The sequence below is a fragment of the Neomonachus schauinslandi genome, chromosome 1 (genome assembly GCF_002201575.2).
Source record: "Neomonachus schauinslandi chromosome 1, ASM220157v2, whole genome shotgun sequence".
Lineage (NCBI taxonomy): Eukaryota > Metazoa > Chordata > Mammalia > Carnivora > Phocidae > Neomonachus > Neomonachus schauinslandi.
This window is the reverse complement of record NC_058403.1, coordinates 11,538,853-11,552,455: the sequence shown is the minus strand read 5'-3', so window position 1 is coordinate 11,552,455 and position 13,603 is coordinate 11,538,853. Positions and strand designations below refer to the sequence as shown.

General features: G+C 50.8%; 1 protein-coding gene across 1 annotated transcript in view; it reads left to right on the top strand.

The window, feature by feature from the left end:
• IL10RB (interleukin 10 receptor subunit beta) overlaps positions 1-11,786 on the top strand; it is a 20,493-nt gene extending 8,707 nt beyond the window's left edge. The window contains exons 5-7 of the mRNA XM_021677993.1: positions 3,195-3,342; positions 7,428-7,582; positions 11,150-11,786. Coding sequence (XP_021533668.1) covers positions 3,195-3,342; positions 7,428-7,582; positions 11,150-11,476 — 630 coding nt within the window. The 3' untranslated portion in view covers positions 11,477-11,786. The remainder of the gene's footprint in view (positions 1-3,194; positions 3,343-7,427; positions 7,583-11,149) is intronic.
• Positions 11,787-13,603: the final 1,817 nt, after the last annotated feature.

Below are 13,603 nucleotides of genomic sequence, written 5' to 3'. Positions count from 1 at the left end.
TAAATAAATAAATAAATAAATAAATAAATAAATAAATAAATAAATAAATAAAATCTTTAAAAAAATAACCCACTTCGTCAATAAAGTGGGGATGATAACCTACTTCACAGGATTTGGGGGAGTTTAAGGACATAATGAAAAAAATAAACTTGTCCGGTTACCTGAACAACATGTATGGTCAATACATGGGCTTTTCCTTCCCCTTATGTAGACAGAATAAGGCTATTTTCATTCATCCATGGTCAGGTTTTTCCTTATACTTAGTGCTTCCAAGCTGAATGCTATTTGTGGTCCTAAACTGTCTTACATATATGTTAATATAAGTTAGGTTACATATATGTCATCTCCTCTATATTAAATGTTGGTTCTGTCACTTAATTCTCAAGAGTTTGGGAGGAAAGGGTTACCCATGTGTGTTGTCTTAGGAATTATGTAATCAAATTTATATGTACATACTGCACAAGCCCCCAAAATCTCAAGCTAATTTCCCCCCCCAAAATGCTCCATTGAATGTTGCAGGATATCAGCCTTCTTCACCGAATAGATGATTTTGCTTATAGTCAAGCCCCCAGGAGATGTGTGCTTAGAAAGCAATACAGAATGAGGAGTTTTTAAAGATTTTATTTACTTATTCATAAGAGACACAGAGGGAGAGAGGCAGAGGGAGAAGCAGGCTCCCTGCTGAGCAGGAAGCCCAATGCAGGACTCGATCCCAGGACCCCGGGATCATGACCTGAGCCGAAGGCAGACACTTAACCATCTGAGCCACCCAGGCGCCCCAGAATGAGGAGTTTTATAGTCACTTGCCAAATGCAGGCATCTCCGCTAAGCTGGGATGCAAAGGTAAGACAGGATTGACCCACTCAGGGACGTAGCAGCGTACTCTCATGAAGGATCCGTTTCCACAGCCTACCACGCCTGCATGCCTCCTGCACCGAGCGTGAAGCGCAACACCCAGTTTAGCTTTAGCTTATCTAGAATGTGCCCACAGGATAGGCATCTGGTGACACATTGGTCCTGTCGCTTCCGCCTGCTGTGTGGAAGCCTTTGGTGTGGCGCGCCAAGTGTTAGAAGGGCTGCCTGCTCCCTAGGCCCTCCCTCACGGGTGTCTGCAGGGTCACCAGGACCGGTTTATACACGCTCTAGACTGAATGTTCCCGCCCCCCCGCCGAATTCACACGTGGAAACCTAATCCCCAGTGTGACGGTGTTAGGAGGTGGGGCCTTTGGGAGGCAGGGGATTAGCGGCCTTATAAAAGGGACCCCAGAGAGCTCCCCGAGCAGGCCCTTCTGCCCTGTGATGCAGACACAGCATGAAGACTGGTTGGCTGGACCCAAGTTCGCCGGTGCCTCGGTCTTGGACTCCTCAGCCTTGAGAACTGTGAGGAGTACATGTTTGCTGTTTAGAAGCCGCCCGCTGAATTCTGGTACGGCACCTACATGGCCTAAGACAATTAGGGTTCCCTTTGAGAACGCAGTGTTAAAAGGCTGCCGTATCCAGTCCCTAAACTCATAGCATAAAAGGCTTCGAGAAATTCTGTTTCTTCCTGATAGGAGAATGTGAACAGATAAAACCAGAAATTGCCCAGGTGTGAAAGACAGCTAGAAAAAGCAATCAGAGGGGACTTGAGCAGGGCTTTTCATGTCTGTCCTTCCCTGGCTGCCGCTGTGGGTCAACCCTGAGCTTAATCCCTGAAAAAATAGCATTGCAAGGTTTTAGGGGTATGGCATTTCTAGGAATGAAAGCCTGGATTTTTTATTTTTAATTATTAGAAGTTATACCATACTCTTCATGTAGTCAATGGTAGAATCCAATTCTTGTCATCAATGAGCTTGGCTTTCTTCTACAGTAAAGGAATAGAGACAAGTTGTCAACAAACCCAACGCCAAAAGAAAAATAACCAATTACTGAAGTAAAAAAAAAAAAAAAAAAGACTCTGTGCTCACTTTCTGTTGAAGTTCCTATTCACCTGACACATTTTATTTTTTTTTTAAGATTTTATTTATTTATTTGACACAGAGAGAGAACATGAGCAGGAGGAGTGGGAGAGGGAGAAGCAGGCTTCCCGCAGAGCAGGGAGCCCGATGAAGGGCTCGATCCCAGGACCCTGGAACCATGACCTGAGCCCAAGGCAGACACTTAACCGACTGAGCCACCCAGGTGCCCCTCACGTAACACATTTTAAATACGACCCTTCTGTCAGGAAATAGAACCATGATGGAAATATGGGTGGCATATACTCTTCTAGTTCCCTTTACTCTGCCGGAAACTGTTTTGGTTTCCCAAACTCAGGAATATATCATCAATGAGGATAGCTTACATTCATACTGAGCAGAGTCAGGGAGGCCGAGGTGTGTGCCTTGCAGAGGAGGCCAGCCGCTGCCGGACAAGGGCATTGCAGGTGCTCACGCAGAGGACAAGTCTAAAGAGAACCCCGGGCTGCCAGGGTCAGAAACTTGCTCTTGGAAGGAAAAATCACATGGAGCGTCACTCTGATGGACCCATGTCGCAGTTCTCGGGCTGCTGTACCAAACTCCCCAAACCCAACAGGAGCGTGTTGTCTCAAGGTTCTGGAGGCTCGAAATCCAAGATCCAGGTGTTGGCAGTGATAGTCCTTCCAAGGGTTGTGAGGAAGAATCTGTTCCATGTGTCTCTCCTAGCTCCCAGATTGCCAGCAATCTTTGGTTCCTTGGCTTGTAGAAGCAACAACCCCATCTCCGGCTCATCTTTACGTGGCATGTGCCTGTCCGTGTCCAGATCTTCTCTTCCTACAAGGACGCCAGTCATGTTGGATTAGGGCTCGTCCTAATGAGCCGATTTCAACGCGATTACCTCCAACTAACTCCCTTTCCAAGATACTGAGGGTTAGGACTTCAACATATGAATGGGGAAGGGGACACAATTCAGCCCATACAACCTAATTCCTTTTAAAAAGGGAGTAGGATGGTTTGTATGGCATCTAAACTAAAGAATTCAGGAAATGAAGTGGTTTGTCAGGACCATGATCATTCCTTGCCCCACGCCTTAAGATGCTATCAGGGTCCCCAGAGATGAACCGGGAGGAACACCTGCTTCCTTCAGCTTCCTATTTTGAGCCCAAAGTAAATATCATAACTGGTAAGATTGGGGGGCGGAAGAGAAGATGGTGTCCCTTCACTGTGGAGGCCTGTTTTTATTTTTGTCTTCGTTCCTAGTGGCCAATGACATGCCAATATGACTTTGAGGTCCTCAGAGATCTTGAGCCGTGGACAACTTACTGTGTTCAAGTTCAAGGGTTTCTTCCTGATCGGAACAAAACTGGAGAATGGAGCAAGCCTGTGTGTGAGCAAACAACTGATGACGGTGAGTCTTGAGACACACCAGCTGTAATTCTGCCTCTTCCGAGCCTTTCAAATCGCCTTATAGACACCCACCAAGTGTTAGCGGAATGTTCCTTAGACATGAACACGTCTGGCTCCCAACTTCAAGCCAGGTCAGCTCTGACTGATCAGCTTCCTCTTGGAAGGAAACCACCCCCTTCAGAGGCAGCTCGTTCCCTCTTAGACCCAAGGGCTGGATGGACGCGTTTTCCATTCGTTGGACGCTGCCTCTTCACGCCCACCCGCGCTGTGCTCATTCTGTCCTCTCAGGCCTCCTGATACGAGTCTTATCAGCCCAGCAAGGTCGAGCCCCGCCACACTGCCCAGAAGCCTCCCCTCCCTGGGCTGCATGTCTCCAGCCCCCTCAGCCACACGAGGGAGAGCTTAGAGACCTTGATCACTGTCCCCACCAAGGGCTACTTGTCTCGGCTTCCAGGACCTCAACACAGTCACTCACAGTGCTCCCTATTTTTAAAAAAAAAAAGAGAGGGAAGGAGGGGAGGAAGAACAGAGTGGGGGGGAAGAGTACCACTGGCCCGAACACTGTGATCATTTACATACAGACACATTGCATTCGCATACAGGGTGATACAAACTTGCTGCACACAAACAACAGGCCTTTTTATTATTTAAAGACATCGTGTGAGGCTCAGCTAGCTCAGACTGTGGAAGAATGAATACACGCAGGTCCACTCCTGGCAGTTTTCATTTACCGAGGCTCTCCTGGAAGCGAGGCACTGATCTGGGGGCTGCAGAAATATAGAGGAGAGTAATAATGAATTCCCTCCAGAGAGAACAAAACTTCTCATCCTCTGTGTCACAGGGCAGTTTGGAGAAGATTGCAATGCTTCAGTCTCACTGATTCGTCATTTCTGCTTAGCAAGCTCCTGAGTGTTACTTTCTGGCATTGAACGTATTTCTCACCCAGTTTTGCTTTGTCTCGTCTCATTTGCCAGAAAGAGCTTCAGGATCTTTACCCATTTGTTGCTTAACTTGTGGGTGCACTCCAGGATGCACTTTCCTTTAGACTGCTTACTTGCTTGCCTGCTGATCACTGACCCATCGGAATAGAGTGGACTATTCCATAAGCTGTGTTGGTTCTTTTGCCCACAAAGTCACTGTGAGTGTAAATGTAAAAAAAACTGGTAGAGGGACGCCTGGGTGGCTCAGTCGGTTGGGCGTCTGCCTTCGGCTCGGGTCATGATCCCAGGGTCCTGGGATCGAGTCCCGCATCGGGCTCCCTGCTCCGCGGGGAGCCTGCTTCTCCCTCTACCTCTGCCTCTCTCTCTCTATCTCTCATGAATAAATAAATAAAATCTTTGAAAAAAAAAAAAAACTGGTAGATACCAGCTAAAATGGACACACCCAGTGCCAAGTGCAATGCCATCCCCACTGTGCTCATGACAATTTATGGCTATTTCTCAAAATAAGAGCCCCGTAATCAGGTGTGCCTGAATCATTTTTACTTGCATCAGAATTCTGTACCTTGGGAGCCCCCATCCCACTTGAGTCACTAGAACCCCTGTCTTAGAATTATCCTTCTTTTGGGGCACCTGGGTGGCTCAGTCAGTTGGGTGTCCAACTCTCGGTTTCCACTCAGGTCATGATCTCACAGTTGTGGGATCAAGCCCCGTGTCAGGCTCTGTGCTCAGTGTGGAGTCTGCTTCAGATTCTCTCCCTCTCTCCCTCTGCCCCTCTCCCTGCTCACATGCCCTCTTCTCTCTCCCTCTCTCTCTCTCTCTCAAATAAGTAAATAAATCTTCAAAAAGGAATCAACCTTCTTATCTCTAAACACCTGTCACCTGCTTTCCCAAAACCTTGAGTGTATTTCGGGATCACCCGGTGTCCTGTCCTTCCCCTGTGAACATAACATGGGACATGGGACAAGCCCCGGACTGCCCTGTGCCTCAGCCGCCTCATCTGCAGAATAGGGAGACCAAGATAGTGGTACCACACGCAGGGATGGGAGGACTCAGAACAGTGCCTGGTACAAAGTGAGCCCTTAATGCATTAGATATTATGGTTATTAGTAATGACATTCTTAAAATCACATTATGAAGGATTCCTAACGGTCCTGAGACCTTTATGTCACAAGACATGCTTTGAGGCCTACAATTCGACCTACAAGAGAAATATTTCAAATATTTTGTGACTCTAAACGATGACCCAGGAACTGACAAAGCCCAAACACTTTATGAAAGAAAAGTCTAACCCATTGAAAACCTGCTTTTGTCAAACATCATTTTAGGCTTGTGTAAACATAGCTATCTCCTTTGAACCTCACAACCCATTTTTCCATGAGAGCCTTGTAAGGATCGCCCCTTTTACAGACTGGGAAATCAAGGCTCAGAGAGGCGAAGTAACTTGCCCAGAGTCGCTCAGCCAGTAAATGAACAGGGACGGAGCAGGTTACCTGTCGTGTAATTTACTGCCCACGGACTCATTCCACAGGTGAGCACAGGCACGATTTCCCTGCGGGTGAAACAGGGAGGGGCCGTCCGCCTGGCCGCGTGGTCAGGTGGGCCTGAAGGAAGTCAGAGAGCTTTCTGTGGAGGGTTCGGCTCCCAGATCCTCCCCTTATTCCAGCCCGTGGAAGGCAATGACCCTTTCTTTCTTGGGGTGAGTTATAAAAGCATCCTCTGACTTCACGGGGGGTCTGGGAGGAGGTCCCTTGAGCTCAGCAAGGGCACAGGCCGGAAAGATGATGAGGCCGCTGCCGGCATGAATGAAAACACAGGGGGACGAGGGAGGAAGGCAGGCCCATCCCAACCCCAGCTCCCCCTGCAAACACCACATCCGTTCAGACATCTAAGGACCGTCTTGTGGGCCCCGCGCTGCTCAGTGTCGGGGGTTGGGGGGGCGTGCTTTGGTCTGCCCTGTGCAAGTAGGAATCGACACTTTCTCCGCAAATAAAATGACTCCCTTTTAAAAGGACTTGCTGTGAAAGGGCACGGTTCATTGGCTTGTCCTCTCTCGGCACCAGATGCTTTGGGTTTTAATCAGGAGGGTGGTGCCGGCTGCCAGGCCCCTGCACTGGGAGGGTGGGTGGCCCCGGGCAGCGGGAGAAGGCACCTGGTGCTGAATGAGGGGAGCCAGGACCACAAATGCCCCGGTCAGAGATAAAGCCGGATGTTAGAGCAGTAAAAACAGATTTGATTCAGTAAGGGCTTACAGGAGGGAAAGAGCTACCTAGGGCTTTTTAAAGGAAGAACAAGGGAGGGGCAGAGAAGAGAGAAGTGGGGAAGTGACACATCACAAAGCGGGTGAGGGGGTGGGTCAGTGTCCCTGCAGTTGGGACATCGGTGTTGAACGCCAGCTGGTCTTTATCAAGTCAGACTTCCCCTCTCCACCCGGGCTGGGGGACAGGGGCCCTCCTTCATGAAGATTGCAATTGAGAGGAATGGCTTGCAGGTCCTTGAGAAAGACAGCCCTGGGTTTTAGGAGATACGTGTGCATCTCAAAGGGGCGGAGGAAGGATTCACAGGCATAAGCTTTTGATAGCAAAGGCTCTGCGAAAGGAAGGCCAGGTGCTGGCGGAAGAAACGCTAAGTTCTTTTGGAGGCCTTGAGTTTTTCCAGACAGAAACCCACGGTGGGTGCTGGGTCGTGCCAGCTGCGTGGCCTTGGGCCACTGGAGTTTGCCGGGGGCTTGGATGGTGTTGCCATGCCAAGAGCTTTTGCCCTTCTCGGTACAAAGCACCGCGGTGCGTGTGTCTCCTTGGGGCTCTGGGGTCCCGTTTCCTGCTTTAAGGCCGCAGAGGCTTCTCCAGCATGCAGAGGCTCATTGCTCAGAGTCCCTGCTTATGGTTCTCATCGTGTGTGTCAGCAGTCGTGCCAGAAACCGAAGCTGGAAAAAGATAGGAAGTGGGGGGGGGGGGCACTGGCTGGAAACCCCTTGGTCCTTGAGCAGGTGTCTCGTGCTTTCTCCTCACCCCTCCCGAGATGGGCACCCCGAAAACGGGGATTCCCACTGGATTGCCATGGTGGCAGAGTGTGGAGGTCAGGTGACCCCGGGTGTCCTTGACCTGAGCCTGACGCAGCCCACCACCCCGTCCCCCTCCCCCTGCAGAGACGGCTCCGCCCTGGACTGTCGCCGTGGTCCTGGCAGCCTCGGTGTGTGCCGCCTTCCTGCTGCTTGGCTGCTCCGCCCTGCTGTGGTGTTTGTACAAGAAGACTAAGCACGCCTTCTCCCCCGGGAACTGCCTGCCTCAGCACCTGAAAGAGGTAGGCCTAGGACGGGGCCCTGTGGACCCGAAAGCCCTGCCTGGGAGGGCTTCTCGTTTTAAGTCAGGGCCGGCCCATCCCACGCGGCAGGCTTTCCTGGAGAGTGACAGCCGTCTTCGTGTGGGTCCGTGCCCCGGGGCCCGTTCCAGGGATGCCCGTAGTCACAGATCAGCCGGCAGGGAGGAGGTAACCCGGACTTCGTTCCTTCTCCGACCTTCCCTCCCTGAAGCCCCGAGTCATCGGGGGCCCTCAGCTGGGGCCTCGAGAGCCCCCTTCCTGAAGGAGATCTGGGGGGCACACCTCAGCATCTGCTACCGTGCACCCCTTATACCACAGGGACCCACCGGAGCAGGGCCTCTGAGACTGACATTGCTCCTTCTTCCTGGGGAAAGTTACAAGAGGAAGGTTGATGGTACCAGCCCCAGCCCCTCCGCTTCGGCTGGTCTCCAGGACGCAAGAGACCCTCGTGGTCTCTCCTAGCCCCCTGCAGGCCCCTCTCCCCTTTCCTATGACTAGCTGCTGCCCATCTGATTGGGTGACCCAGGCCCTGCGCTCTGAGAAGTCTTGAGTCTCCGGTCACGGGCACCAGAGGTCTGGGCTGCCCTGCGTCTCCGCTCACCATCGGGATTGTGCAGGGGAGCCCATGAGTCACCCGATGACTCCTTTCCTTGCCAGCTAGGCTCTTGACATGAAGAGGGGGTGGGCTTAACTGAAAGTTTACCAGGACTCCTGCTGTGCCCACCCCGGGAGAAAGGCTCTCCCTCTGGGAACCCTCTAGACCAGCAGTCAGCAAACTCTCCCTTGAAGGGCCAGATAAAGCAAATATTTTAGGCCTTGGAGGCCAAGAGGCAAAACCAAGATATTATATAGGTACTTATACAACCACTTAAATGTAGTCATTTAAAACTCTTAAAACCATGCTGAATTCCTGGGCTTCACCATAGTGTGCTGACCCAGCTCTGGACTCACAGAGCCTAAAATGGCATGCGCAGGGGGCACCAAGTTCCCCGAGTGGGTCCCTGGGAGCAATGGTAAGCGGGGCCACTCCTGTGTCCATCCCGTGGTTCCTGAACCCGTGGTTCCTGAACCCGTGCGTTCTAGGCGTTGAGGATGCTTCTGGTGGTTGCTGGCACTCTCTGGCATCCCTGGGCTTGTAGACACATCACCCCAATCCCTGCCTTCATCTTCCCATGATGTCCTCCGTGTGTGTGTCTGTGTCCACATTTCCTGTCCTTCTAAGGACACCAGCCATATTGGATTCGAGGCCCACCCGAAGGAGTTCATTTTACCTCGATTACCTCTGTAAAGATGCTGTCTCCAAATAAGGTCACATTCTGAGGTGGCAACCCTGGGAGGGGCAGCAGAGCCCCTCCACTGGAGTTGACGCTTGTTTGAGGGATGATTTGCCGTCCCTGTTCCACAGGGCCTTGGTCAGCACTGCTGAGGCCTGACTGGCCCAGGGCCCCGTGGCGGTCTCGGAGTTCATAAATGATACAGAGACACTTGGAGCTGCTCCCCTGAGTCCACACACAGGTCTCTCCCACAGACTTCCTCGTCCCTGACCCTCCAGTCTCCCTTCTGGGTTCCCTGACCGCCGGCCTAGCCATTAACCTCTGCCTGTGAGTCCATGAGGAGCCCAATCTTGGGCCACTTTTCTTCCAACACAAGAGGACGACCAGATGCACGGCCCAGAGCTCTGCCCGGTGGAGGGCTTGCTCCTCTCCACTGCCATTCAGGGCCCCCTGGTTCAGCCCCTCGTGCTACCACATAATTCCTCTCCCCCCGCCCCCCACCTTCCATCAGCTGGTGGAGACCCAGGGGGTGGGAGGCAGAAATCCTGACAGGTCCACACCAGGGGCAGTACCGCTCCAGCAGCTTAAGTTAAGTCCCATCAAAGGGCTGAGTGTGGAGATGACATTAAGAGGGCAGCGGACTGTCAGGGGTGAAGCTACAAGTCAACAGTGGAGGGGAGAGGGAAAGCTGTGGAGCCCGGAGACCGTCTCTACATCATCCTGGAGATCAGGAGCATCGGTGGAGCTACGAGGAGGGAAAATGGCAAACATGAAGTCAGCAGATGTTCCGGAAACCACACCTGGGCATCTTTCATGGTTCAAAGAGCGGGAGAGACCCAGATGGCTAGACTCGGGTTCCCGCCTTTAACCAGCCCCCATCCCCGGGGAGAGACAAACCCGATGACAAGCCGTGTCCATAAAATGCGCTAGACAGAAACATAGCACAAGCCACGCGTATTTTAAATTGGCTAATAGCCACGTTTTTTGAGGTTTTTTTTTTAAGTAAAAAAGGGCAGATGAAATTAACATTAACAATATATTTTATATAACCCAGTGTATACAAAATAATCATTTCAACACGTAATGAGTATTCTTTGTAATTTTTGAAATATTGACGTTCTTTTTTTCCTACAAAGCCTTCGAAATCTGGTATTTCTCACAGCACAGGTTGATTCCGACTAGCAACGTTTCGGGTGGTGAGTAAGCCACCCGTGACACGTGGCTGCCGACTGGGCAGGCAGTGCAGGGCTGAGGGCTGAAAGTGGGGACACACTGGGTCCTGGCGAGCCCCCGAAGAGGGCCCCTAACTCAGCCTGAGGACACAGCGGGAGGTTCTGCTTGTTATTCCAAGACACATTCATTCCGTGCCTGTGATGTGCTGCTTCCTAGAGGAGGTGACGCTCAGGCCAAGTCAGTGCCAGAGCACTGGGATCGGCCTAAAAATAGCTCCCTTCCAGTTTAAGAGAAGAAGCCATCAGAGGGGGACCTCATTGCACCGTCAGAGGGTGGTTCTGGGGTGCAGATTTGTTGTCACATTTTTAGAAATTGTGGTAAAACACACGGAACGTAAAATTTGCCATCTTGGCCATTTTTCAGTGCAGAGTTACTATTAAGTGCATTCACACTGGGTCACATGGGTAGGCAACCAGCACGGCTGTCCGTCACCGGAACTTTTTCATCATCCCAAACGGAGTCTGTCCCCAGTAAACAAGAACTCCCCATCTCCCCCTCCGCTGCCCCTGGTACCTCCCCCATCCTACTTTCTGTCTATGAATTTGACTCCTCTAGGGACCTCACATACAGCAGAGTCATACAGTATTCGTCCTTTCAGTGTCTGGCTTATTTCGCTTAACATGACGTCCTCAAGGTTCATCCACGTAGCAGGTGTCAGAAATTCATTCCTTTTCAAGGCTGAATCATTTTCCATTGTATGGATAGACCCCATTTATTTATCCACTCCAGCGCTGAGGGACACTGGCATTCCTACTACTTTCTGGCTTTCGTGAGTAACACTACAAGTCAACAGCGCAAATACGTCTTTGCGACCCAGCTTCCAATTCTGCCGGGTGTGTATTCAGAAGTGAAATTACTGCATCATATCGCCATTCTGTTTTTAAATTTTTGAGGAACTCTGATGCTGTGATTGTCACATGCTTTAAACCAGCCTTCTCCAGCCAGGAGTTCTGTATAAATCTGTGTAAGCCCAGAAAAAGAAATGGGAAAATTTTGATCATTAACTTTCTTTCTTTCTTTTTTTTTTTTTTCCCTCCCATAGTTTTTAGGCCATCCTCATCACAGTACGCTTCTGTTTTTCTCCTTCCCGCCCTCTGATGAGAATGAAGTCTTTGACAAACTGAGTGTCATTATGCAAGTTTCTGAACATAGCAGGCAGAATCCTGGTGATGGCTGCACCCCTGGGGCCCCGTCTGGGCGGGGGTCCTCCGAGCCGGTCCCCGAGGAGGGAGCACATTCAGCAGGGTACAGCACCCCCCTCCTTCTCTCGCCCACCTCTGACCGTCAGCGGAGTGGGAAACCCCCTGAGCAAACCCCACATCTAGAACTCTCAGATTCCAGGACAGCATCTAAACAACCAAAGAGCTAGATTTTAAAGGCTCGCTTGGCAAAAACACTCCACAGTGGGAATGTGCTGCTTTATAAAGGCCTCACTGATTAAAAAAAAAAAAAATTGTTGATCACTGGGGAGTATAATTTTCAGCCTCTTCTGCTCACTAATATAAGAAACAAGTTTTAATTAGAAGAAACAAAAACAGTTAAAACGAGGACTAACCAGACGGCCAAGAGACGGATCCAAAAAACAGCCTCAAGTCAAAAGTGGTCAGCGAATTTTCTGGATTCTCAGGGATACTTGGACTGGATTTATTTTGCTATCTGTGTATGTTTTATATAGTGCTGGTGCTCTATTAAAGTCTTATTCTCTATTTCATCTATGTGCATGAATGGTACTACGTTTGGGTAATTGGCAGATAGTGCATTGCCATTTCTGGTGGTGTTCTCAGTCCCTTCCTGCTGTCACCCGGGAACGGTGCCGGGGGTGAGGGTCTAATGGTATCTGGGAGCGATCGGTCTAGGAAGACTTGGATTCCAGTCAGACACCTACTAGCCTATGACTCTTCGGTTTCCTCATCTGTACGTGGAAATTAAAAGACCTAAGGATTGGTCATATTCCATGAAATGCACGCCCCCAAGGGCACCTGGGTGGCTTAGTCGGCTCAGGCCATGATCTCAGGGTCGTGGGATCGAGCTCTGTGTTGGGCTCCACGCTCAATGCAGGGTCTGCTTGAGGATTCTCTCTCCCTCTGCCCCTCCCCCTGCATTCTCTCTTTCTAAAATAAATACATAAGTCTTAAAAAAAAAAAAGTGCTGTCCCCAGTGCCTGCATACCGTAAGCACTCAATAAATGGTAGCTAGTCTTACCAGCAGCATAATCTCATGGGTATGACTTGAACTCCACACACCGAGGTCAGCAACCAGTGTCCCCCTTCCTCTGTGTCAGATTGCCCAATAAAGCACATTCCTCAAAGGCCACAAAAATTGGAAAAACACTTCGAATAACTTGACATATTTAAAATGAAGCATCACGGTCGGGGGTGGGGTGGAGGAGGCGGGGAGAAGGGAGATGAGAAGATGGTTGACCTCCCTTGCGTTCATTTTACATTTCAGTATTTTTAAATTATTTTCAGTAACACTGTGAGGGAGGGATCACCATATTTTCAGTTCTCATTGCCCCCAGAGATCTTAACTATGGTCTGGGTCTCATCTCGAGGCAGGGGAGAGAAACTGATTCCCTTCCCCAGTTAAGCTCACAGCAACAGGGGGGCTCTACTTGGGGAGGCATCTGGCTCTGGAGAGAAGAAAAGAGACACCCGAGCGCCCACCCTCTCCCCGCTGTGGACACTCAGCATTCTTTTTGCCCCCCTTGCACCTGAATCTACTGCACATGTCTGAGGAATCTCCCACCTTGCAAATGTGAACTCCTCCCTCTCTCTGGGGGCTCCAAATGCTGCGTGCCCGTTTCCTAGCCCCCTCGCTGCTGGGCTAGAGGCACGCAAGCCGGGCTCCAGCCCAGTCTGACTTAGAAGGCGGGCAGTAGCAGCAGAGGAAGGGGTTCTGGGAGAAGTGGCCAACAGCCAGGGGGTGCTCACACCAGCAGCAGTGACGTCCCCACCAGATGGGGTCTGATGTGGACATTGTTCCTGCCTGGGTCCCCTCTGAGGCTGTTTTCCCCAACGCTTCCAGAGAATCGGTGAGCTCCTCTCCATTATATTGAGAAACTTCTTTTCTGCTTATATCAGCCCCAATCAGTTTCTCCTGTTTGCATCTAAAACCCTGAGCAGGGGGCACCTGGGTGGCTCATTCAGTTAAGCGTCTACCTTCGGCTCAGGTCATGATCTCAGGGTCCTGGGATCAAGCCCCACATCCGGCTCCCTGCTCAGCGGGGAGCCTGCTTCTCCTTCTGCCTCTGGGGCCCTGTCCCCCACCACCCTCCCCCAGATTGTGCGCGCACACACTCTCTCTTCCTCCCTCTCAAATAAATAAATAAAATCTTTAAAAAACAAAAATAAAACTCTGAGCAGGCCACCAAGAGTGAAATGGAGTGGATGTGGATTTCCCAGTCCTAAAAATGCACCTAGCAAGTGCAGGAGGAAGGCAGGCGTGAGACCTCTCTCCATGGTTTCTTAGCTGAGGTAGTTGACAGAAACACCTTCCC